This window comes from Suillus plorans, assembly GCF_016647745.1.
Source record: "Suillus plorans strain S12 chromosome Unknown HD556scaffold_21, whole genome shotgun sequence".
Lineage (NCBI taxonomy): Eukaryota > Fungi > Basidiomycota > Agaricomycetes > Boletales > Suillaceae > Suillus > Suillus plorans.
In genome coordinates, this window is record NW_024537405.1 from 90,877 (window position 1) to 115,518 (window position 24,642).

The 24,642-nt window shown below is 48.3% G+C and overlaps 7 protein-coding genes across 7 annotated transcripts; 4 read left to right on the forward strand and 3 right to left on the reverse strand.

Moving 5' to 3' along the window:
- Positions 1–178: 178 nt before the first annotated feature.
- On the reverse strand, positions 179–1,459 carry HD556DRAFT_1431527 (UbiA prenyltransferase family; the record flags this gene model as incomplete). Its single annotated transcript, XM_041305027.1, has 8 exons — positions 179–259; positions 317–559; positions 616–652; positions 708–804; positions 856–944; positions 996–1,113; positions 1,166–1,318; positions 1,375–1,459. The coding sequence occupies 8 exons, from the start codon at positions 1,457–1,459 to the stop codon at positions 179–181; spliced, it is 903 nt and encodes a 300-aa protein (XP_041161377.1).
- Positions 1,460–3,641: 2,182 nt separating this feature from the next.
- On the forward strand, positions 3,642–8,368 carry HD556DRAFT_1268785 (uncharacterized protein). The gene is made up of 5 exons (XM_041299147.1): positions 3,642–4,555; positions 4,690–5,516; positions 5,578–5,937; positions 5,998–6,187; positions 6,323–8,368. The coding sequence occupies exons 1-5, from the start codon at positions 3,901–3,903 to the stop codon at positions 7,906–7,908; spliced, it is 3,618 nt and encodes a 1,205-aa protein (XP_041161378.1). The 5' UTR covers positions 3,642–3,900; the 3' UTR covers positions 7,909–8,368.
- A 37-nt stretch (positions 8,369–8,405) lies between these two features.
- HD556DRAFT_363743 (Hydantoinase/oxoprolinase-domain-containing protein) lies at positions 8,406–11,582 on the forward strand. Its single transcript, XM_041310383.1, has 10 exons — positions 8,406–8,620; positions 8,671–8,726; positions 8,779–8,895; positions 8,953–9,333; positions 9,386–9,833; positions 9,890–10,105; positions 10,153–10,350; positions 10,402–10,671; positions 10,726–11,038; positions 11,089–11,582. Exons 1-10 carry the CDS (start codon positions 8,544–8,546, stop codon positions 11,380–11,382), a joined length of 2,370 nt encoding a protein of 789 aa, XP_041161379.1. The 5' UTR covers positions 8,406–8,543; the 3' UTR covers positions 11,383–11,582.
- Positions 11,583–12,469: 887 nt separating this feature from the next.
- Positions 12,470–17,716, forward strand: HD556DRAFT_1471763 (ABC-2 type transporter-domain-containing protein; the record flags this gene model as incomplete). Its single annotated transcript, XM_041308448.1, has 19 exons — positions 12,470–12,674; positions 12,728–12,928; positions 12,976–13,405; positions 13,456–13,715; positions 13,768–14,077; positions 14,128–14,223; positions 14,273–14,494; positions 14,551–14,746; positions 14,794–15,429; positions 15,483–15,601; positions 15,635–15,751; positions 15,802–15,916; positions 15,965–16,080; positions 16,132–16,296; positions 16,346–16,697; positions 16,751–17,115; positions 17,163–17,260; positions 17,312–17,568; positions 17,621–17,716. 19 exons carry the CDS (start codon positions 12,470–12,472, stop codon positions 17,714–17,716), a joined length of 4,356 nt encoding a protein of 1,451 aa, XP_041161380.1.
- Positions 17,717–19,411: 1,695 nt separating this feature from the next.
- On the forward strand, positions 19,412–19,765 carry HD556DRAFT_1441963 (uncharacterized protein; the record flags this gene model as incomplete). The annotated part of the gene is made up of 3 exons (XM_041306390.1): positions 19,412–19,544; positions 19,593–19,661; positions 19,713–19,765. The coding sequence occupies 3 exons, from the start codon at positions 19,412–19,414 to the stop codon at positions 19,763–19,765; spliced, it is 255 nt and encodes an 84-aa protein (XP_041161381.1).
- Positions 19,766–19,968: 203 nt separating this feature from the next.
- HD556DRAFT_1362971 (uncharacterized protein) lies at positions 19,969–21,028 on the reverse strand. Its single transcript, XM_041302683.1, has 2 exons — positions 20,646–21,028; positions 19,969–20,575 (listed from the first exon to the last, which is right to left on the reverse strand). The coding sequence occupies exons 1-2, from the start codon at positions 20,755–20,757 to the stop codon at positions 20,388–20,390; spliced, it is 300 nt and encodes a 99-aa protein (XP_041161382.1). The 5' UTR covers positions 20,758–21,028; the 3' UTR covers positions 19,969–20,387.
- Positions 21,029–22,192: 1,164 nt separating this feature from the next.
- Positions 22,193–23,137, reverse strand: HD556DRAFT_1441965 (uncharacterized protein; the record flags this gene model as incomplete). The annotated part of the gene is made up of 1 exon (XM_041306391.1): positions 22,193–23,137. The coding sequence occupies one exon, from the start codon at positions 23,135–23,137 to the stop codon at positions 22,193–22,195; it is 945 nt and encodes a 314-aa protein (XP_041161383.1).
- Between the last annotated feature and the right edge of the window lie 1,505 nt (positions 23,138–24,642).

Genomic DNA, 24,642 nt, shown 5'->3' on the forward strand with positions numbered 1-24,642 from the left:
ATGAAAGCGAAAGACTGTAGTAAGTACTATGTCGATGTCTGCGTCACTCATCTTCGTATATTAGACAACAAAAGCGATACTCCAGGATAAAAACAGGCAATTGCAAGGCTGTGATAAGTACATTAACAGCATGGTTGAAGGCGTCACCTCGAATACAGCCTGAGATGAAAGTACACGCTCAAATGGCCAGGGACACAAGATTACAGTAATGGTCCACGACCAATCCTGCACACACCAACGCTGCGCCGTGGCGACCTGCCTGTAGTACAACAATAGGATATCAGAATCAGCTCGTAGTTATATCACTTCAACGTACCGTAAATTTCTTCCAGCTGTCTCGGGGATCATTGTGATCAAATGACCATATGTGCCACAGACAGAGGAGGAAGGGCGCAATGACACTCATCACGTAGAACGGTAGGTGCTGGCCATTCAAATACCCAGCCCATAGAAGACACGCGAAAAACGTCGCATCAAATACGCTCAATGCAGGACGAATGCCATCGCCCAGACGGACTGCCATGGACTTGACTCCAGCCTTCTCGTCGTCCTTCTTGTCCTGATATAACGTAATTAACGCCGACGTTTCAGTGTAGAACCAAACGGGCTAGTCACCTGACACGCGTAGATAGTGTCGTAAAGACACGTCCAGCTAGGGAGGCACCGTCAGCCCCTCGGAAAAACAAACACCTTTCTGGCACACTTACCAGCATGACGCGACTCCGACATTTAGTATCATGCCCCAATCAAACTCACCCGTGATTGCCACCCACGTGAATGGGACAGCCCAGCTAGCAGCAAAACCTGGGAATTAAATAAGACGGTACACGAATTTTAATTGCAAGAAAGCCATACCAAGGTACAAAGATGGCCAATACATCCAACGCTTCATTAGCGGATACGTTCCGCCACAAGCTGGGAGTCCAACAAGACCGAGTAACAAACTAAACTAGCTTGTGAGAGAAGTCTTGATACTTTCTGGATAATCTACTCACGCTGTAGAGCCAGCAGTTGAGAACATGTAAAAGATGGCAGCAACGAGCACGATCAGAAGAACCGAGGCCTCTAGCATAGTGACAGCTCCCGACGCGATCGGTCGGTTTTTTGAACGTTCTGATTGAACTTTGTCAGACGATTAGCAACAATTAGAACGGAATCGACGTACCAACTTTGCGATCGAACTCGCGATCAAGCATGTCGTTTATGACGCAGCCTGCACTGTGTACCAGCGTGCCTAACAACGCATAGAACAAAGTGTTCGTGACAACTTCTCTCATGGGTAATGCTACATGGTATGATGCCGCCAGCGAGCCCCACGCTAGGTACAATAAAATCAGCCGACGAGTAGAGTCCCCCATGCATCTTTTGACTCACCGAAGGGCCAGAACATGAAGTCACACCCCACTGGAAACCAGTGAAGCCTGGTGAGCTCGAGCAATGATCTTGCCTTGGAGGGCATTTGTAACGAGTGTGTAAGGGGGAGAGAACTGGAGGACCACATCAACCAGCCGTACTCATTTTATACGCCTACGTGAGCAATGGAACAGCTCACACCTGTTCTCAGAAATATACGGAATCGTATATTAGTAAAAGTTGATACTTGCGTGCCGTGAACGGAATCGAAGTAGAACTCGCGATAATTCGCTACATAGACTTCTTTTGACTCGGGCCCATACTGTTTTAGTAGAGGTTTTTGCATTTCCCTGTCGATCCTGAGCCGAGCGAGAACGTTGGTTCAACTTGATTAATATTCATTGCCCTTTCACTAGTCAGATAAGGCAACTGCCAAGCATTGCATCGAGTCGCACCAGTAACTTCGATGTCAACATGTCAACGTTGATATCAAACCTGGTTATTTGGTCATGTGTTATTCGAAGGGCGCTTAAGCTTCGCGAAGTCACATGCAAGTAGATAGATTAGTAACCAGATACAGCATAATTCAATTGAGCAGAATGAACAAGTTCCTCGAGCCTGACATAGCATAATCTTCTTCTGGTTAACAAGATGGGACGTAAAATTCAGGCGGCCTTGCTTGTAAGAGAACTCAAGTATCTGTAAAGTTTCGAGAACGGTTAGGTTAGCATGCCGAACTGTGCATGTCTCTTTGCTGGATAAGAAGACTTTATTCGGAAGGGACAGATGAAGCTTGCGATGCAAAAAAGCAGGAGGAATATATGTCCTTTTTGCTACAAAATATTAGGATCATAGCGATTTTGATCTGGGATTTGACGTTCAGCTATTGGTCAGACAGTCGACACTGTTCGGTATGGGATATCTAAGACAAGTACCTGCCAGAACGATAAGTTGTCGTGTATATCAAATCACGCCGATAGGGCATGTCCCCGGGTTGCCGAGCTTGTGTCAATGCACGCACAACCTGTCTATGCACATCCACCGCAGATCACCGGCACCGCTCAAACCGAGGCCTCGAAGGGCGGTGATATGCGGTAGCCAAGATCAAGAGATGTGCAACGAAACACGGACTCTGGAACACTTGCAGTGTATTTCAATCCCATGGGAACGGAGATTTTAGTACGAGCGCCTCTTGTACTTACATGGAGAAGTCAGTAGTACTAAAACGAAGTCTGCGGTGCTAAACATTACCAGGACTACGCACGCACGTGCGATAGACAACAGGGAGCGCTACCCACAGAGTCCATAGCCCCAGACAATAAACAAAAATTGGCCCATTTCAGCGATTGGACCATTTATGATTACCTCTTGGAAATCAAACCGCATCTTAAATGTCATCAATCCTAAAAGATCAAGATAAGATTTTCGGGACAAGTGAAACATGCAATTTTGGCTTACGAAGGGCGTACGACCGCGGCCATATCGGTAGGGACATGCAAATTGTTGGTTGTTTGATGCGGGTTTAGTATATATAGGTGTACGAACAGATGATACGGCCTGCCTGGTGGATTAGGAATGGTCGTATGTATACGATGATGGTTTCACGTACTGGATTCCGGAAGTGGCGTTTCTGATTTCGCGCGGAGGCAAGCCGCAAGTGGATTTTTTCCAACACATAGAAAATAGGCCTTGCTAGGAGTTCACATGGTAGCGTGTATCCAAATCGGAAGCTTGACTGACAATATTAAGTGGCAAGCGCTCCATTAGAACGTCTGATCAGCACATATGTGACGAGGCAGGACAATAATGTGTCATGCTGTAAGGTCATCTATGACCTATGATGACTTAAGTACGGAAACGATGAGAACGGAACAGGACAAGACCGTGTTCGACCAACGTGATGAGCAACGTGATCCCACGTAGACGAAAGCGTGAGATTCCATGGAAGCTCTTTAGATTTGCACGTCCCCAGCTCATCGTCGAAAGAATTTTGAAGAGAAGTCATATAGCCGCACGCTGATATTTGGTAATGAACTTGAGCGTCATCAATGTGAAGATTCCAGTCTTTGATAACTTGAGCGTGTTGATTCGATCGTAATCGGTGACTGTGTACGTACTTACATGCAAAAAATGACATGAACTTTAGAAAGATCGTTGAGTGTCTTCAACGACGAGCAAGACATGTTTCTAGGCTTTGGAATTTGAACATGCATGAAAGCAGCAAGAGAGCAATACAATGAAACTCGATCCTGAGAAATTACCGCAGAAATCCCGGTGCTTGTTTGAGTCCGTTGCCGTGTCCTTCTCAATCATCATCATCCTCGTCGTCAAGTGGCACGAGCTCACAAAATTTCCATTGTGCGTCGCCGTCCACCTCAACATCTCCAGGGACATAGAACGTCGATACTGTTTTAACGTGGACCGCACCACGACGGTTTCCAGATAATTCTACTGGATCGCACTCATTTTTAAAGTTTCTCTTTAACCGAGCAACCCAACACATTACCGTTACCAGCAATCCGCAAAAACAGAAATCGTCGGCTCTCGATGCCCAGTTTATTCTCGCGGACCCGCACTACTTCGACAACAGGCAAGAAGCACCCGAGTGGCAATCAAGACCCGCCTTATGACGAGTTTGGGCGCGTAAATAGTAGAAATTCCGCCAAAGATGTCACTAGCAGCAAGCGTACCCCTCCCAGTACGCTTGGGAAACAGAAACCACGAAACCGAACCCTTAGCACTCCTGAGACAGAACCATTCGCTCACATTCCTGATGGGTCCTTTCTCCCTTTGAATTTGGAACCCAAAGATATTGACCACGAGCAGCAAGCGCATGACTACGGATACTTGTCTTATCAGCGGCACGTTGTACTGGGTCTTGATGAAGTCGTACGCCTCGTGGACGTCGTGGCCAGCGAGTTAGGCACCAGAGCACTGACCACTCCATTTATTTTTTCGACTCTGGCACTTGATGTCTCGGCTAGTTCTGTTAGGGGGCTTGTCAGAGCATTTCTGGAAACATGTACGGGTGGAATCGATGCGGAACACCGTTGGAGAGAGGAGGCCAGACTTGCAGGTCCGCACGAGCTTGGCATGTGTATACGATGGGGACTTGCCAGAGTTGTCAGAGTTGTTGGTGGACAGGCGGTGAGAGGCCTCATTGCTTGGGACCATTATACAGAGTTCCGAGACTCTGAAGCAAGTGAGCGTCTTCTCTGTCTTCTTCCATTTCACCCTCATTCTTGATGCTTCCTGGCTGTGCATTGCAATCACTTCACATCAAACGCTCACTTCATCTATTGGCGCTCATTTTATATTAAACTAACTTTACTTTAGTACAGAACTATCCCCCGAAACACTTCTCTGCCTTCCTTCCACCTCTTCCCTCGACTCTGCGCTCAATCCTGCTCACTCTCTTAAGCCTGCTTATTCGGTTCACAGCGCACAGCACCAGCTCTGGACACACACCTCCAACTATCTCCCCCTTATTCGGACCCTTGCTATTCGGCCTCGGTCCCGCCACTCTCGCATTCCATCACACCTATATCCACTACCTCCGCGCCGTTAATGCCACCGAACATCTCCTTCTTTCCTTTATCCGTTGGCAATCTACATCTGACCTCGGTGTTCCTACCCGCCTCAAAGAATGGATCCGCTCTTATCCCTCCACCCTCCCCGCCTTGCACCACTCAGTCAAGCATGAACGCCCACAAGCACGCAGGGGTGCACGTACGGTGCGTGTCGTAAGCGTAAGGCGTAATGTACGGATGTATAGCCCGGACTTAGTAAACACTGCTGCAAGCTGGGCACATCGGTCACATGGGCATGGCCTAGCGGGATCAAAGGAATGGGAAAGGATTGCCCCGCCTTCGCTCAAGCTGTCCCCGAGATACTCAGAAGCATACAAGAAGCGTATGGACCTACCGTCACATGTACACCCGTACACCGGTCCCAGTATTGCTCCGGCATCTGCGACCAGCAGCACGTCGTCTTCTCTATCTGATGACAGGGATGCTGTGACGGGCCTGGGACTACGGGAGGGCGAAGAGAGGTTTAGGAGCCTTACAGATTTGAAGTGGGGTGAATTTGAGATGATGGGATTCGGGGCGATCGCTACGGATGAGAAGAAGTTGCAGTTTGATCTGACGGAAAGCGCGCGCACGGTACGTGTAACATTCATACCAGGTTTTCAGAAATACTTACTGCCCTTCTGTCGACATATAGGCCCGTGCTGCAAAACGTGCTACTCTCACGTGGACCGACTTCTCTACAACTGGTTTTACACGCACAGATGCACCTTTAAGTGCTACCCTCCAATTTAGCACGCCTCTCACTCACACAATCTCTGCATGGCCCTCGCACAATGCTGATCTTACCAAAAAGCTCAAGAAGACCGCCAGGACCTTACCTGATTTTGGTTGGGACACAGAACCTGTCCTCGGCACGGAAGAAGTGGTAGAAGAGGCATTTGTGGACGTATTTTGCGATTTGGTTTGGGGAGGGGGTTGGCGGGAGGACATTGGCGGGATCTTGAGTGCAGAGGGACCTGCAGCAGAGGTCGAGAGGGAGTGTAACTGGGCATTGGTGGGTGTTTTTCTTCTTTATGTTATCTTTTACTTTTCCTTTTGCTGATGTGGCGCTTAGATTGAATTCAAGTCTCTTCCGATATCTGCATCCACATCCTCTCCCTTTCCCACGCCTGGTAGTGCTGACCCAAGAACAAGCACAACGCTCGTCTTGTTTGAGGAGTTTGTGCCCTTGGAGTACCGCCAGCAGCTTGCCAAGGACAGTGGCGGGAAGCGAAGGATGCCGTTTCTGTTCATGTCCCCTAACAGTGAGTAGTTGTTTCCTTTTCAATGTTTCAACTTTTCTTCCCCTTGATAATTTCCTGATGACATGTACCTTCCCCTCCCTTTCATTCCACCCGGTTGCCTCTTACCAATCATAACTAATTTTCCTGCATGAACAGGCAAGTCTCGCCCATGGAAACCCGCTGCTACACTCAATGGGCGTCCTTACGTTGTCGGGCACGTCCCTAAGAGTCCGTCATATCGCGAAGTCGAATTTGAGGGACTGCTGAGATCAAACGGGAGTAAGGTTCTTTCACTAGACAAGCCCAGCGGGGGTCCGATGTTGTCCGGTACAACAGGGGCACTTTCTCCCATAGCTTCAGATGAACAACCCTCCACCACACACTCAGCTCTTCCCACTCGACCGACTGTGGCCATCTCTGCACCGCTCTATACTCGGCTAAAAGACAACGACAAGCCGCCAGCGCCGCCCGCAAAAGACAAGGACAGAGACTCAAAGATCGAGCGCAGAGCCTCCGACTCGCCCATTTCCCCGACATCTGCACGTAAGCTTGCCTCGCGCTTTCGCGTCCACCCCAGTTTTCGCCGCTCAGGAGTCGTCCCTGCTGAATATGCAGAGGCCACAGTAGATTTTGAAACGAGGCTGGCGAGCTACTCAGATGATGAACTGAATAACATGACATCTTCATCTGCAGGAGAGAGAGAGAGGGATGAGAGAAGGCGCTCAAAGGACGATGCATGGGTGGATATCCTGGTCGCGACACACAGCCGGCGGATTGGTGGGCAGGATGCGGATATTCGTCCGTTCAGCGCACGCGGGAAGGGCATGCAAGACCCGGAGATTGCAAGCCACGAGGTTGCACAGGTACTTGCAGGCGTGGCTCTAGCGCAGTTACCGTCAAGCGATGATGAGCCTGAGCCGATACCGACCGTGACGCCAAGCATAACAAGTGAGGATGTGGATGTGGATGTGGACAGTGTAATGTCGTATCCAAAGACGACAACCTGCAGTGTGCCGAAACGCTTGGGGTACTTTGATTTGCATCCAGAACGCAGGCCTGGACATTCGCCGCAACCAATAAGCTTGGGTGATGACTCGGATGGAGATGAGGTACGCTATGGAAGCCCCGAGAGACCCTCGCCGTTGGAGTTTCCCATGCCTGCAAATACCGATAGTGCTTATCCCCAGCCCCTGCGAGGCTCAATGGACACCGAAGAAAGCGACTATGCACCCACTTCCACGCACTCCCTCCAGCTCGATGCGTCAGATTTGGTGTACGAAGACCACCGCGTAGCAAAGGATAAAGATGGCAAATATTCGGGGACGGGAATTATGATTATGCCGCAGCTTATAGCTGTGGCACCCGTGACGCCGGAGAAAGGAGAAAAGGATAGAGACAAGAGCCGGACGGCTGCACTGATTGAGATATACCGCGAGCGCGAGAAGAAGTCGTTCACGACTAGTCCCGTGCCGATACCAAAGCTCCCCGTGCGTTCGACTTTACTGTCTCCTCAGACGAAGGAGTCGCCGTTGCCACCCGTGCCTGTGGTTGAGTTGGAGCCTGTTGTAGTGACCCCCGCGGAGGATGTTATTGAGGAGCCCACACATACGGAAGGCTCGCAGGGCGAGGAACTTCTACAGCCCCTAGGTTTGTTGTATAACGGGAACGGGCGGGATAGTCCCGCTAGGTATGTGCATGGTGCACCGTTACATAATGTGATGGAGGAGGAAGAGGAGGAGTGAGTGATTGCAGCCCTCACTTCCTTGATCACCCATGCAGGCCTTTCTTCCATTCGCCATCACCATCGTTGATCCAATTCACCGAGGAATGCACCATGCAACTCGTCTTTCTATCATGTGTATTTGAACACCTACGTGTATATGAGTCATTCATACCAGTCTTGATCCCCAACACCACCGACATCCTATTCTAAATACCCCACTGTCCCCTAGATTTCGAATCTCCTCGAAGCGTTGCAATACCGTATCTCGAAACTGGTCGACTGGACTCTGGATTATTTCTCTATTCAACGGCATACATACACACCATTCTTTTAAAATTGTCCCCCACATTCCTGACCTTCTGCTAGCGCATGCTAATATTCCAGGGTTTGTCTATATAGTCGTAGCCCTACCCCTCTCCCTATGTTGTCCCTCCGTTTGACCTGTTTTATAGTGGAATTTATTTGATTTATGATGATTATTACTTGTGCAATATGTGACTGCGGGCCAGCGGCCCTCCGGAATCCAGATCCGCGAAGTGGCAATTCACCTGACCTCGGTCACTAGATTAAGACTAGTTATTAGCTACTGCTCTGATGTTTCAAAGGACCTTTTCCACTCATTCGCTATCGCTGTGATTCTGGTTCTTACTTTCTATGAGCATGATTGAGGTTCCCGATAGATCCATTCGCATCTGCGCAGATAGAGGAGGGACGTTTTGTGATGTTCATGCGTAAGGCCAAGTCAAAGTTCTTGATTGCCTTCGAAGCTAAGATAGAACAGATCGTATCCTGACCCAGGCAATCCAAACGAGCGGAAGGATATCGTTGTCAAACTTCGTGCGTGTTTCCTGGTGCATATTCTCTTACTGGCTGCTTAATTGTCCTGCAGTGTCACAGGACACAGCCAACTACGGTGATGCACCAACGGAGGGTATCCGCAGGGTGCTTGAAATCGTAACGGGAGAGACGATTCCCCGTGGGTCTGTGCTTGACACTAGCAAGATTGGTCCGTACTAGGATGACACGTTCAAGTTCACTTATTCTGACAACGTCCTGCATCCAGATTACATTCGTTTGTCGACAACAGTGGCGACAAATGCGCTGTTGGAGCGTAAGGGACATCGTCACGCGTTGCTTATTACGAAGGGATTCAAGGACCTCCTGCTCATCGGGAATCAGTCACGCCCACGTATCTTCGACTTGAACATTCGCCGCCCGAGTCCTTTGTACTCTGAAGTCGTTGAAGTGGACGAGCGTGTAACTCTTGTTGGGTACACGTCGGATCCTAAGTCAGAGGAGAACGCTATTCAGTGGAATGATGATGGGTCGTCCATTCAAAGAGGCTATAGGGGTCCTGGATGGGATGGGGAGGGTAATGCTGAAGGTCCAGGAGATATTGTTCGAGGGATCTCAGGAGAAGCAGTGAGGATCTTGAAGAGACCAGGTACACGTTTTACAGCATTTATGGCATTACGTTTGTTGATTTGATTTCTCAGACCTGGACCTTCTGAGACACGACCTACAACGATTGTACGACACTGGATATCGCTCCCTCGCGATCGTCCTCGTTCATTCTTATACTTTCCCCGAGCATGAAATACAGATCGGCAAGCTTGCACGAGAAGTTGGGTTCACCCAGGTCTCAGAATCCTCGCAGTTGCTGCCCATGATCAAGATGGTCCCTCGCGGTGTATCGTCCACAGCGGATGCATATCTCACCCCTATCTTGCGAGAGTATCTAGACGGATTCTTTCACGGTTTTGACACAAAGTTGAAGGACGGACGAATAAAGAGTCCTCGTGTGGAATTCATGGGTAGCGACGGGGGACTTTTAGACCTTAATAACTTCTCTGGTTTGAAGAGCATTCTAAGTGGCCCAGCGGGAGGCGTCGTGGGGTATGCACTGACGAGCTGGGACGCAGACAGGAAATATCCTATCATTGGGTATATTCTATGCTTGAATCAGTATTCTCGGCCTGACTTACGCTCTTGTTCTGCAGCCTTGATGTAGGTGGGACATCGACTGATGTATCCCGCTTTGACGGCCGCTACGAAGTGGTTTACGAGACGACAACTGCCGGAGTCACTATCCAGTCTCCACAGTTGGATATCAACACTGTCGCAGCTGGTGGAGGTTCTTGCTTGACCTTCCGAAACGGCTTGTTTCTTGCAGGACCCGAAAGCGCTGGTGCACAACCAGGTCCTGCCTGTTACAGGTAAGTGCAGACTGAAGGTGAAAGAATTTAATTGAACTTGTACTCAGGAAAGGCGGTCCGCTAGCGGTCACAGACGCCAACTTGCTCCTAGGCCGCCTCATCCCAAGTTATTTCCCTAAAATATTCGGAAAATCAGAGAAGGAGCCTCTAGACTCAGAAGCATCACGCGTGGCCTTTGAGAAGGTCGCCAAGGAGATCAACGAAAGTCATGAAATAAACCTTGATTTGGATGACATTGTATACGGGTTAGTACAGCACAGTTATTCATTGTGATATACACTCATACTCGAGGTTAGGTTTATCAAAGTTGCCAACGAGACGATGTGTAGACCCATTCGTGCACTAACGGAGGCACGAGGATACTCCACTGGCAAACACGTGTGCGTATGGTATCTATCTCGCATTTCTGTCACCCTTTCATATACTTGTTTTCTCAGATTGGCAAGCTTCGGTGGTGCTGGTGGTCAACACGCCTGCGAGATTGCAAGTTTGCTTGGCATAAAGACCATCCTCATCCATCGATACAGCTCCATTTTGTCTGCATATGGATTGGCTTTAGCAGACCGGCAAGTGTTTATCCCGCGGTGCTAATGATGTTATTTCTAAACTGAGATCGACAGCGCATACGAACTTCAAGAGCCCTCATCAGCGTTCTATTCTGCGCAGACACGCCGGAACCTGATCGTCCGTCTTGATAAGCTTACCAATGACGTCAAGGCCGAGCTCAAACACCAGGGGTTTGAAGGTGACCGGGTGAAGGTTGAGCGGATGTTGAACATGCGGTTTGAGGGCACTGACACTGCCCTCATGGTTCTTCCTAATGAGAATGATGGCGATGGTACCGAGGACTTTGAGGCAGCGTTCAGGCGCGTGTACAAGGCAGAGTTTGGTTTCTTGCTTGATACCAAAAGCATCATCGTAGATGACGTGAAGGTGAGTGCTATTGCAAGTGACTTAAAGGTACCAGGTGATCATGCCCGCAGGTTCGTGGCATCGGGAAGACCTTCGACCACCTCGGGGAGTCCGTCTACTCGGAGATAGAACGGCTTGAGAAGCATCCTGTCACACGTGGTCGAGCAGACTCAACATATAGCGTGTACTTCGATAAAGTTGGCCGAGTGGCCGATACCCCTGTGTTCCTCCTGGATAGCCTAGGCGTGGGCGATGAAGTCACGGGTCCTGCGATGATCATTGATAACACGCAGACTATAGTCATCGTACCAGGTGCACGTGCTGTTCTCACTAGCAAACACTTGTATATCACACTCGGAGGATGAGTAGTAATAACTGGGACATGGGAGTCTATGGCAGGCACAGTTGCCAGCTGTGAATTCATGAGTCCGTGGTATTGTCACAGGGCGTGTATACTAAATATAGCTACCTATACCGCTACAGAACGTTACAATTATTTTCATTATCGACAGAGTCGGATAGACCGGCATTCTTTTGATCTTACCGCTTCTATTACTTGTACGTGAAGCTGTATAAACAGGGTCCCCCTTTTTTTACGATGCTGTTCGGATGGAGCAAGGGCAAAATACCCCAACTGTACTACTAAGGCCTAGTTGTACACATCCAGATTTGTGCGGTTTACTCACTCGCTGTATTAAATGAGTCTAAGTATATGGTGTTAACTCGCCTCACGAACAAGCTACCGAGCATGGCTACAGGGTAAAATGAAAGCCGGCAAAGGCCGAACCCTAGGCTGTGAAACAAATGTCCTCGATCAAATACTAAAAATGACTAGCTCAGCCGCATCCGTTGGGGAAAATCCCGGTCCGTGGGCCAACGGGTATGACATTACTTCATCATTTTCCCTGCCACTTGGCTTGGTCGCATACTAACTTATCCGCTCCGGAGGCGAGATGGGCAGAGAAACGGTACAGGCCCGAGGATCAGAAGTAGGACGAACTAACCCGTACTAGGAGTGTCACATGGCATGGTGCGAGTTGACCACTTGGTTCTTGCAGGTTCAACGTTCTGGCGCTTTGAAAAGCAACTCATAACTTGCAAATCGTCCCACGGCAATATTAACGGATTGCTGAAGAGTCATTAGCCTCAAGTGCACAATTGGCCCCGTCGGAATGATCGGGACTTTGATCCAACCGCCGCTATCCTCGCGCGCTCCACGCATTCCCAGTTGCCCGGTTTGACGCTTTTTGTAGCAACAAGTATGTAACTGGCCGCAGGGCCCAGGCAGTAGCAGATAGTGTGCTATATAAAACTTCTGATCATGCTTGCTTTTATTAGGTCATTATATGCCGAACCGAGCAACTTCACCCCATATATTCCGTAACCTTTTCATCTTTTTGAAAATCCCCCTTGAAGTTGTTTCTACCTACGGTTCCTCGGTACGGTCTTATCATGGCCCTCCACGAGGGCGGTGGACTGGTCGACCCCACAGCTAGCCTGGCTCCCACTCCAATTCTTCCTTTAGAGTCGGACTTGCCAACATCTGCTCCTTCATTCATTGAGAATTCGTCAAGCATATCCTCGTCCGGAAAGAATGAACAATCCTACGACTTTAAGCAGGCACTCAGAGACCTCATGAAACAGCAAGTGTTTTATGGTGATTTGATTCGATTGTTTAATATTCTCTCTCCCTCAGCCGTCAAGATGAAGGAATAAAGGACCGTCAACTTGGTGTCATGTTTAAGGATCTGCGTGTCGTTGGTGCGGGCTCTCGCACCTCGCTCCAGCCCACGGCGGGCTCACTTTTCCATCCCTCAACGCTTCTGGCCAAGATAAGGGAAATTCGCCATCCTTCCATTAGAGATATTTTGTCTGGATTCGGGGGTGTGGTCACCCCTGGCGAAATGCTGCGTAAGTACAGGCTTTTCGTTGGCATCTGGTCTTGACATTCTGTACAGTGGTCCTTGGCCGTCCCGGCGCAGGGTGCTCGACCTTCCTCAAGACAATCGCTAACCAACGTGGGGAGTATCATGCTGTTGAGGGTCAGATTTTCTATGACTCGTTCACCTCAGAGGAGATACATGACTCCTTTCGCGGCGATATTACTTACTGTCCGGAGGACGATATCCACTTCCCGACGCTGACCGTCGACCAAACGCTCTCTTTCGCTGTTAGAAACCGTATTCCTGAAACCCGTCTTTCCAGCCAGACACGCGAGGACTACGTTGAGGATACCACCACGATGCTTATGAAAGTTCTTGGTCTCTATCGTTCGAAACACACACTAGTTGGTAATGCCCAGATTCAAGGTGTTTCCGGTGGCGAGAGAAAGCGAATTTCTATCGCAGAAACTTTAGGCTCTGCAGGCTCACTTGGTGCATGGGATAAGTAAGGTGTTGTCATCTAAGGTGTCATGCTTCTAACTTTTCCTCGTTCAGTTCTACTCGTGGACTAGACTCCTCGACTGCCCTTGAGTTCGTCCGCGCCTTGCGTTTTATCACAGACGCCAGGCGTACAACGACGATCGTCTCCCTCTACCAGGCGGGCGAGCCATTATACGATCTGTTTGATAAGGTTTGTGTTATCGCGGAAGGGAAGATGGCCTATTTTGGTCCAGCAAAGTCGGCGAAAGATTACTTTATTGGTATGGGCTTCGAACCGCAAAACAGACAGACTACCCCCGATTTCTTAGTTGCAGGTAGGGAGGGCTTCGTGTCCGTCTTATATTGTCTTATAATGGTCATTATCAGTCACGGACCCACACGGGAGGAAGATCCGCCCTGGATACGAGAGCTCTGTTCCGCGAACGGCAGAGGAACTTGCTAGCTTTTTCATGACTTCTGACCTCGGTCGTCAGAATCAGGAAGCCATTGAACGGCGCCGCGAGCAATGGGTTGGCAATCACGAACACAAGCAGGCATATCTGGCCAGCGTGGCCGCTGAACATGGCAACACATCTAGCGTGTATATGACCTCTACCTTCCAGCAAGTCAAAGTGGTCATGAAGCGCAGCGTGCAAATCATCATTGGTGATAAGTTCGAATTCTTTATGCGACTGGCGTAGGTGGCATTCTTTGTTTGACCAACTTTCAGTAACATATAAGTGACAGTTCCCAAATCTTTCAAGCGATAATTATGGGCACCGTTTTTCTGGACACTCCAAATGACACCTCTGCCTACTTCTCTCGTGGAGGTGTTCTGTTCTTGTAACTATCTTCCCCTGTCCTCATAAGTTGTGCCTTACACCTCTTTCAGCTCCCTCTTCTTCAGTGCTATCACGTCTGTTTCAGAAGTTCCAGCTCTTTTTTTCCAGCGTCCGATCGTGCTTCGACACCAGAAAGCCGCGTTATATTACCCTTTTATTCAGAGTCTCGCGCACACTATAGTGGACATTCCGGTCACTTTGATCGTCCAACTTGTGTTCGCTGTAATACTCTACTTCCTGGTCGGGTTGCAACGTTCTGCTTCGCAGTTTTTGTAAGTTCTTCCAACCGTTTGTTCTTGGCTTTGATACTCACCCTGCTGTACAACAGCATTTTTTACCTTTTCATCTTCTTAATGTCACAAACCATGAAATCATTCTTCAGAGCTATTGCTACATGTTTTAAAACTCGTCCTAGCGCACTAGCTGTTAGCGGTATCTTTATTCTCTTAATGTCGCTCTATGGTGGGTACACAATTCCTTGGCCAACTTCTCCAAAGGGCTTAAGGTGGATCATGTGGTTGAATGTACGTCGTCCCTTGTCCAATACTTTCTTCCGCTCAATATGTCTTAGCCATTGTGGTGGTCGCTCGGTGGACTTCTTGTGAACGAGTTTCATACAATCGACGCAGTTTGCTCCACTCTTGTCCCACAGGGTCCGGGGTACGAGAATGTTTCACTGGCAAACCAGGTCTGCACGACTGTCGGGTCGCAGCCCGGACAGCTTCTCGTCGATGGCAACATCTATATTGCATTGACGTTTGACGTTTGGTATAGTCAACTTTGGAGGGTAGGCGGTCATTCAATACTTCGCGAATGGCTCATGACACCACCGCAGAATTTTGGTGTCCTTTGCGCCTTCTACCTTGGATTCTTGGCCATTTTCCTAGTTGCTACAGAATTCAATACTCTGTCTACTGCAGACAGTGCTGTCATTCTCTTCAAGCAAGGAACTTGTGCTGTCGATGGGGATTCTAAGGTCTTTGACGAGGAAAAGGCTGATGCAGAGTTTCTTTCTAAATCCCTCTCCGGAGTAGCAAATTCCTCGACTTCCGTCGATCTCGAGGAGGTTAAGGACCTCTTCACGTGGCAGCACGTGCAATATGACATCCCCATTGAACGAGGGATGAAACGTCTTCTCGATGATGTCACGGGCTTTGTTGCTCCTGGAAAGCTCACTGCATTAATGGGTGAATCTGGGGCTGGCAAGGTATACCTTCCAATGATACCAGTCGCGCATTCCATTTACTCGAATGCTTGCAGACAACCCTTTTGAATGTCCTTGCACAACGTGTCGGTATTGGTTTGGTAACTGGCGAACGATTCTTTGGCGGGCAGCCGCTCTCCATAGACTTCCAAGCTCAGACGCAAGTATCGTCCTAGTTTCTCCAATCTTATCTGACTGTCATGCTTAGTGGCTACTGCCAACAACTCGACACACACCTTCCCGAGGCGACTGTCCGTGAAGCGCTCCTTTTCTCTGCTAATCTTCGTCAGCCACAATCAGTTCCTCTCGCTGAGAAAGAAGCATAGTACGTACGATTTCTGTCTTGATTAGATCCCACCTAACTTTCCACTGCAGCGTTGACAAGTGCCTTCAAATGTGTGGTCTAGAGGAGTGTGCTGATGCTATTGTTGGCTCTCTTGGGGTTCAGCACCGTAAACGCACCACCATTGCAGTGGAGCTCGCTGCCAAGGTTTGAACGCAAACCCTTCAAGCTATAGTTGTGCTGAGAGACTCATAGCCCAAACTTCTACTCTTCTTGGATGAGCCTACATCTGGCCTTGACTCGCAATCCGCCTGGGCCATCGTAAATGTACTTCGTGAGCTTGCTGACCGTGGTCAGGCCATTCTCTGCACGTGAGTGTCATTTTGACATGTCAGTTTTTCAATGTTTATGAGCTGCACTAGAATCCATCAACCTTCGGCGGAGCTCTTCCAGGTCTTTGACAGATTACTACTCCTTCGCAAGGGTGGACAGACGGTCTACTTTGGCGACATTGGCGAGAACTCGTCGACCATGCTAAATTACTTTGAGCGTAATGGTGCTCCACGCTGCGGCTCTGACGACAATCCGTAAGTAAGGTGCAATCATACGGGTCTTGCGCTTACCAGGGAGTTGAAGGGCGGAATACATGCTTGATGTAATAGGTGCTGGAGCAACTGCAGTCTCTACCACTGATTGGTACAATGTCTGGAAGTGCTCACCAGAAGCGGCGCAGCTTCAAGACCATATCGACGACTTGCATCAACAGGGTCGTTCTCACCCACAGAAGCTTGGCAAACAGTACTCTGTCTTCACCACCTCATGGTTGCACCAGTTCGTTATGCTCACCCACAGGAATTTCCAAGCATACTGGCGCAATCCTACGTATATTCACGCCAAGTTTATCCTTAATATCGCTGGTGGTCTTCTTGTGGGCTTTACATTCTTTCAGGCAAATGACTCATTGCAAGGCACCCAAAATAAGCTATTCGTAAGTATATCAATTCAGATTATTCGTTCAATCACATCCTTACTCTTCTTTAGTCAGTCTTCCTCTCCCTTGTGCTCTGTGTTCCCCTCGTCCATCAGCTCATGGCCGTCTACATCGACATTCGTACAGTGTACGAGATACGCGAACGTCCCACTAGAATGTATAACTGGACTGCTCTCGTCATGTCCCAGCTTGTCGCTGAGCTTCCTTGGAATATCACAAGTTCAGCGATATTCTTTTTGTGCTGGTACTGGACCGTTGGATATCCCACAGGCCGGGCTGGTTACACATTCCTCACCCTCTCCATCGCCTTCCCGTTCTACTATACCACGCTTGGACATGGTATCGCATCCATGGCACCAACCGCTCCAGTTGCATCCATATACTTCACAACTCTCGTTATCTTTATGCTGATCTTGTGAGACATACTTTGAGCCACGCCAGTTCATGCTAACAATCCACCAGTGATGGCGTCGTTCAGCCGTTCTTCGAGCTGAATTGGTGGAAATGGATGTACAGGGCCTCTCCCTTCACGTACATAATCCAGGGCCTCCTTGGTCAAGGTTCGTGAATGATTTTTTGCTGAACAATCGTACTCATATTGGTCCTCCTAGCTGTTGGCGGCCAAACCATTATCTGCTCCTCTACGGAACTAGTCTCCGTGGACCCGCCGATGGGTATGACCTGCAGCGAGTACATGGATCCGTTCCTCAAATTCGCTGGTGGCTACCTCACAAACCCCGGAGCTGCAGAGGGTTGCCAGTACTGTCCCTACAAGACCACTGACGAGTATATGTACTCGAGGTTCAACATTAAATACAGTGATCACTGGCGAAACCTGGGCATTATCTTTGGATTCGCTGCGTTTAACGTGAGACACCGTCGGATTTTGCTCAGATCTGATGCTAACGTGCCTTCTGTAGATCATTGCGATATTCTGGCTCACGTATTCTATGCGCATTCGCAGTGCTAGCGTGTTTACTTCTCTTAAGCAGAGGTTAGCTCGTGGCAAATTGTAGGTGAATTATAAATCATGAATACTTACTGCATATCCCTCAAATGCACTCGCAGGACCCCAGTCAAATAGATACGAGTGCACACACTAGCAGACGTTAGATTCGTTTGCATCGTACTGCATTCGATACTATCCTTCCGGCTCCAGCGCCGCAGTACTCACGTAAAGCTCACTCAATACCACCAGGATGTAAGATATGTCGGGAAGTTTTTCATTTAAATATGTACTCGAAACAGATATCATTAGTCATATGTGTCCTTTCCTCGAGCTACAAAGGGTTTTATAGAAGGGCGATTGGGACAACTAGTAGGTTCAACGCTTCGTTAATCATAATCATTGGTATTACCATGTCCCGAACTCGTGCTCCCTCTGCCAGTGGGTAAAACCAGTCCAGCGATTATTAGCGAGGTGCTTATATAAGTGCTCGGGACAAATTGGCGGCTTGGCACTCAAGTTGTCTATTTACAGAACGGGAGCGCAGTGCGGCCTATGTACTTAGCGGGCAACCAGCGAACATCTCCCGCACTACGAAATTCTCGCTCTAAAGCCCATTAGATCAAGACCTCGAGACCGATTCCGAGTCGGTCGCATGGTACTGACTTACACCCATTCTAGAGTCTGGACTAATACTGCAGCTGCTCCGATGCTTTCCCTGAAGACAAAAAAGTACATGTATATTCTGAGTCGGCGATGTGGTACCTCTCCGAACTTCATGAATCTTTTGATGGTCTGAGGCCGGCGCCTGTCCTCAAGATTCAGGGGTTCAAGTTGTGTCCGGATTCAACATCAGGGCTGATAAAACTGTTGCAACTCTCCAAGGCGTTGACCTGACACACGATGATCAAACGGAATAAACCGCGCTTATTCGAGTGGGGTGACGTTGTGGTGAGCCGCGGCATTAGTAACTGTATGGCATAATCTGACTTCCGTTTGATCGAGGATACTCGGACAACCACCATCGCTGGTTTCTTACTGGTAGTACTTTTCCTTGCATTTTTGGATCTCTGGACTCTCGTTGTGTGCGACGTTGCTCATATCTCGCCTTGTGCTCATGCATTCCCAGAAGGCACACAGCCTTTTGGAGCGCAATACACTACTGTTTGCGAAGAGCGTCAGATCCATTCATAAGTTCGATGGTTTGGTTTTACCGAAAGTAAACTTGTCACCGTCTTTCCACCTGAATTTCGCAGCTTATATGTATCGGAGGAAGTTATCGATCACCGGGTATACCTGCGCATCGATGTTTGGATTTATGTACGGCGTATTTGAATCAAAAGAGTCTTACATCAAGCAAAGATCGATACATCTTTGTGAGTCCGTTGACACGGCGGGATGCTTTTTGACGTTGACCTGACAGCTTTACTGCTATGTGGGATCCTTGTATTCGCTGCGATATCATGGGAACCGAACTGTTTTCAGCTCCAGTGTGCTTTGGGCACTTCGGTGAATACATGTCAAATCGAGAGTTCTACCATAGGCAACTCTTTGTCTTGTTTGACTTCGGGGATTCTTCACATCGGTGCCGGTGATCGTTCGAGCACTGGTGACCGCTCATGCACATGCTTCTGATCTTCGATCGCGTCTTACTCCCTGATGCCCGCTTCTACACTGCTAGGTATAAAAGATGACTCGTATATGAGGGTTGAGCATTCATCACTAATTTTGACCTTCTGTGTTGATTGCTGCTGCCACCACTGTCATGTTATTCCACTCCGTCACTATACTCGCCTGCGCCCTTAGCATTGCTGCTCATGCTGCTGCCTCACCCACAGCTTCCGTGGATGCTTTGGATCAACGTGATGGCTTGATGGTTAGAGTTGACGTTGACACCAGTGAGCATTTATCTATTTTGGCGTCCCTCCTAGCTAAGTCTTTCATAGGAGACGTTCTAGATAATGTCAATCTCAGCCAAAAGCGCGATAATGATAGCTTGATTAACGTTAATGTTGGTCAGTACCGTCTTTCTTCAAGTTGGTGGCTACTTGATGGTATTTCACCAGACGTCAGTAACCTTCTGAACAATGCTAGCGTAGATGTCTTGAGTAGTGAATGACGCTTGTTTCACCCGACGGGGGCGTGAAACGCCAGATTTCTACTGTGCAGACTGCTACCATGGGTTTGTCAAGTAAATGCAATCATAGTTGTATACGAGTGCCGCTATAGCCTATAACAATTGTGTATGCCTTGTGTCGTCATTCATGATATGCATTGCGTTCAAACTTCCGTCTCAACATGCAAAACACCTCTTACTCACTACCGTTACGCACTGTTCATGATTCAACTGAGCACCCAAGCTGACAGGTAGTAAAAGACAATCAAGTGTTTGTTTCCATCAAGGTAAATGTAAGGCCTGCCATTGACTACAAATAAGTGTTAAGCCGTGCAACAAAGAATTTCCACACAAGAAACTGTAACAGTTTGTTGTGCTATACCACGAGTGAGTTCCATGCACTCGAGGTAAGTGAAACAAGCTTTACAGAGTTACATACATGATAAGTTAGATATATACTTGCAAATAATTTGAATGTTTAACAAATGGACTGAAACATAGCATGCCTGCCAGAGGTACAACAATCCGAAGGGTATACAATTGAAAGTCTCGCAAAGCCGTAAAGACAACTCTTGCTGGCTGGTATAAATATTAAATTTCGGATGTCCCTCCTGGATTCAATCGCTTATGAGTCCTGCACTGTTCGAAAGACTTGTTTACACTCACTTGGTGTGGGACACGGGAATTTGGAACAGTAGTCATCAATCTCCAATTGCATTTCATGCAAGCCCGGCCTGCCTAGCATCCTGAGGAACATCCCGATGGTGCCAGTTACAGGGTCCATGACGCGTTTATTCTGTGAACCGAGAATATCTTCGAGGTCACAAGTGAAAAATGAACATGTTAGCGCCATGAATCAAGTTTACTAACGAAAAAAGCTCACCGCGGGCGCCAGGAGTATAAAGCAGGGCTGGTGTTGATAAAGGGATAGAAAACGCCAACTCAATAATGAAGAAGAAGCTGAAAAAGAGTGTAAGGAGAGCTGAAGTACGCATTCTGCTCTTAGACGATAATTGTGCAGGGGATGAGGGGTGCCGGTGATGGAACGTTAAAATTGCAAGTGCGGAGTCACTGGGTCAGTTTATATGCTAATTTTTGTTTCGTAAATGACGCTATGGTTGTCCGGGTCCGATTTCCAAAGAAAGATGGCTTCCATTCGGACCTGGCGATACTTAAGTACTGACGCGGCTACCGATGTAGAAGTGTAGCGCCATTTCGTGATCAATGGCAAAATGTAATAAAATGGAGAGATTGATCTTTTAGACTCATCACTTGTTATATCGGTGGACTTCTAGGCTGCAAACATCGAAACATTACAAGTCACGTGACTTCCTACCGAGTAGTCAAGGGCTTCAGAAGCTTCCAACTGGCCCTGGAGTCAGGGACAGCTGGCCACTCTGGAACCAATCGCAAAAGTCTATTCTCGTTCCCGGGGCCGCAATACACAATATTTTCAGCAAATCCTCAACCACATCACTTTTGCTTTTATCCATCATAGATTCGTATCTCCTCTAATACATGGATAGTATCGTGGTGTCGGAAGAAATCGGAGCAAACCCAGGGTCTACCTCTAATCTGCACAACTTGGTCACGTCCTGTCACGCCTCGGCACAGTCAGCCGCTCTCGCTCTCCGAAGCCTTCCAAAGTGCGCGCATCCGAGTCGCGAAACGCTCGAAAACGGCGAATACCGTGACAGCATACTGGTATTATTAACCCAGAGTAAGTAATTTATCTACTACTGACAAGTGATAATTACTATGATTGTACCGGTGGTGTTGCAGACAGCCTGCAGAATATATTTGATGCCCTGCATACATATCCCGAGTCTGCACTGCATCGCCAACTCGGAAACTCGCATTATCGTGTCTTGCTGGTGCAAAATGAGGGTATAAATTATGTGGAGGGTGAGGCTCAGGTGCAGGATGCTGCATCGGGGGGCATACCTGGCCTGGGGAAAATTTATGTTGACATCGAAGGTTGAGGAACTTGAAGCGCAGGCTGAGGTTGGTGTCCACATGGTTCGTGAACTGGGAATCGCGTCCTGTTGTAATTCAGCACGTTAATGTCATTATCGAGACAGCGCCTCCGAGAACGGGTAGGGTAACTTCCATAGCGTGGATTTTTCTCGAGGTCAGGGTCGTCACAATCAAAGTGTTACCAGCAGAACCCAGTGGAACACTCACTCAGCCGTGAGTCCGGTCTCGGGTAATCGCAAGGCTGCGGCTAAGTAGATACCGTGTACCGAGGAGATTGAATTATTTGTGTATCTCCCCTGTCTGGTGTCACGCCATCGTACTTGTCATTGATTCTACTGATTTTCCGACATCCCGCTCTTCATGCTCCAGGCAAGTTTTTGCGAGTGTCTATCTGTTAGTGTTACACTGATCGAATATTATACTACAGACATATCATATTTTCAACAGAAGCGGCTAACATTGCCCATCAACAGCTTGTCGCGCCTCTGCTCCCAACACATCCAGTATTTTGTTCCTCGACCGCACTGCCGCCCTTCTTTGCCTTCTCCTCTCCATTGGATGCTCCTCAGCTTCGTCTTGTGCAATCAAAAAATCCAGGTAAGCTTGTTCCGCCGGACGAAGAATGTTGTCAAACGAGTCATCAGAATGGAGGGCCGAAATCTCTTCGGGTGATGGTCTAAAATTAGTTGTATAACCGAGGGATGCCATGGGCGGTGCAATATCCAAAGGTCCAATCGTTTCACCGAGCTGCATTGTCTTGCAATATTGCTGAAGGACGGCATTGGGAGGTGTGGCAAATGGATTTTGGACGTCCCAAACAAAATCTCTTGAACTACCCAATAGATCTTCGTTATTTCTCGCTTGACATTTGCATGCAAGAGGTCTTTTTGTCTCTTCAATTTCGCCGGTCTTTAAGATTGACCATGCGCCATCATCGTTGATGGTAGTTGACAATTCTTTGCCTTCCTCGACAGGTGGCTTGTTGAAGCGTAAGGGTCCCAGGACCACGCGTTGCGTATGCTCCCTAGCCACTCTGCGCTTCTTGTTCTTCTCTATCAAGTCCATTCCTAGGCCCTTACGTGGCTTAAAGATGGTCACAGCGCTTGGACTGCGACTATCTGCACGCTTTGCACCTACGAAGGCCATCATCTCTCCCAGTTTGTCGTAAACTTGGGAAACCTCTTCATCTGCAGATGAGACTGTAGCAAGGCTCTCATCCTGGTCCACGTGATTGCGTGTGAGTGTAATACCGAGGATTTTGGCAGCCTTGTGATCTGAATTACCAAAGGCCTTTCGCTCGGCGGGGGTGAGTCTGTTTGTGAGGGACAGTGCCGGACTGTCGGTGATGCTTGTCGAAACAGCGCTACCAGAGCACTTCGTGACTGTTTGGATGGACATATTCTCCATATTATTGCGAGGCCGAAGTCAAGAAAGACGCAGGGAAGAGTGAGCGATTTGTGGTAGCCTCTATTGACACTGCGAGGTGCATCTTTATATCTCCAGTACTGTGGACGGCTTTGGCGCGTTCGACCGTCCACAGCTGTCCACAGTGTCTATGATAGGTCGGTGTACAAGCTTAGTGGCATGTCTTTGTTCATCTCGCTTTGATTACCAATTTTGACAGGTGGTCCACTGTGGGGTCTTCAGTGACGATAGGTTGCGTAAAAAGGGTTGATTCCTTCATAGTTGATACGATGGGTAAGCAATACACTTGAATGTGAGGATATGATATTGATCATCCACTCGCGATAGAGCAGAGTGACTCTGGTCATCTATACAAGTTCCTTGCAACAGAACCGCACCGACTACTACATTCACCTATGTTTGTCTCATGCCAACAGATTTGCATGACTTCAATAGGACATGATCTGCTTCCATTATCACGTCGTTTTGATAGGCCAACCTTTGCTCACCTACGCATATCATCAAGCTTCCCAAAGCTTCCTGGTTAATTCAACTATGTTCCTTGTGAGACTATCTTCTTGGTGCATATATATCTGGCAGTGTACCGACACCGTTCGAGTTCTTTGGACAGATTCTGGAGGACCTCGATCAGTGCTGTGCTTTGTGATGTATAATCATTTTAATGGTTATCAATGGCGTTTATCGTTAAGCCCCGCCGCGCCTGAACCTCAGCCTATTCGCGATCAAATGTTTAATGTGTGGAAGGGAATATGATATGAATATCATAGAGTCTTTCGACGCCGTTCTGACCAACGACTTTTGCTTTGTCTGATGTGATTATATAATATCCAGACAGGACTTCTGGTACTCCAAACGTCACTTCGTCCATCATATGCATAAACGGACGCTGACTTTGGTGAATGTTCATTGACCGCAGGACACTTCACCACCATCACACCAAATTTAGAAGCATGAGAGGAACTTTGGCACAAAACTGACAGAGATATGATGAATGAGCAGGATTGATGATGCATCATCTGTAACTTAAGTTGACAGGCTCAGCCTGCCAGTGATGCCATCATCTCTAGTACAGCTATGCCTATAGTAAGTGCCATCCATCAGCGCTCAGCTTCGCCTCGTGTTCATCACGGTGGATATATAGTATATAACACTGATAAGCTTTTCTTGATGCAACCCACAGAGGGTACTGTGAGCTCTCAAATCTCAACGTTGTCAACATTCGAGGGCACCCCATACTTTGCTATGTCCGCACAGCAGCAGTCAGCGAGCATTGCTATTCAGCAATTGACTCTTACAATTGTATCATTCACTCTTGTGGTGTACGATCATGCTATCACATTCGCTCAAGAAGTACTTTCGTCTTCATGGTCGATGACAGTCTAACTCTGATTCACTGCCATCGTTTACTTTAGGTGGCTTTCTTTTGGTCCAGTCCATGGTCACCGTCAAGAATACTGTATCTCAGCGTAAGGCCATTA

Excerpts from the sequence above, each read along its gene's own strand:
- HD556DRAFT_1362971 (XM_041302683.1), bottom strand. The coding sequence starts at position 20,757 with ATGCGTACTTCAGCTCTCCTTACACTCTTTTTCAGCTTCTTCTTCATT. Across the intron at positions 20,576-20,645 it reads TTATACTCCTGGCGCCCGCG|ATATTCTCGGTTCACAGAAT; the intron begins GTGAGCTTTTTT and ends GTGACCTCGAAG.
- HD556DRAFT_1268785 (XM_041299147.1), top strand. The coding sequence starts at position 3,901 with ATGCCCAGTTTATTCTCGCGGACCCGCACTACTTCGACAACAGGCAAG. Across the intron at positions 4,556-4,689 it reads GTTCCGAGACTCTGAAGCAA|TACAGAACTATCCCCCGAAA; the intron begins GTGAGCGTCTTC and ends ACTTTACTTTAG. Across the intron at positions 6,188-6,322 it reads TCTGTTCATGTCCCCTAACA|GCAAGTCTCGCCCATGGAAA; the intron begins GTGAGTAGTTGT and ends CTGCATGAACAG.
- HD556DRAFT_363743 (XM_041310383.1), top strand. The coding sequence starts at position 8,544 with ATGAGCATGATTGAGGTTCCCGATAGATCCATTCGCATCTGCGCAGAT. Across the intron at positions 10,351-10,401 it reads TTGGATGACATTGTATACGG|GTTTATCAAAGTTGCCAACG; the intron begins GTTAGTACAGCA and ends ACTCGAGGTTAG. Across the intron at positions 10,672-10,725 it reads GGATTGGCTTTAGCAGACCG|CGCATACGAACTTCAAGAGC; the intron begins GCAAGTGTTTAT and ends TGAGATCGACAG.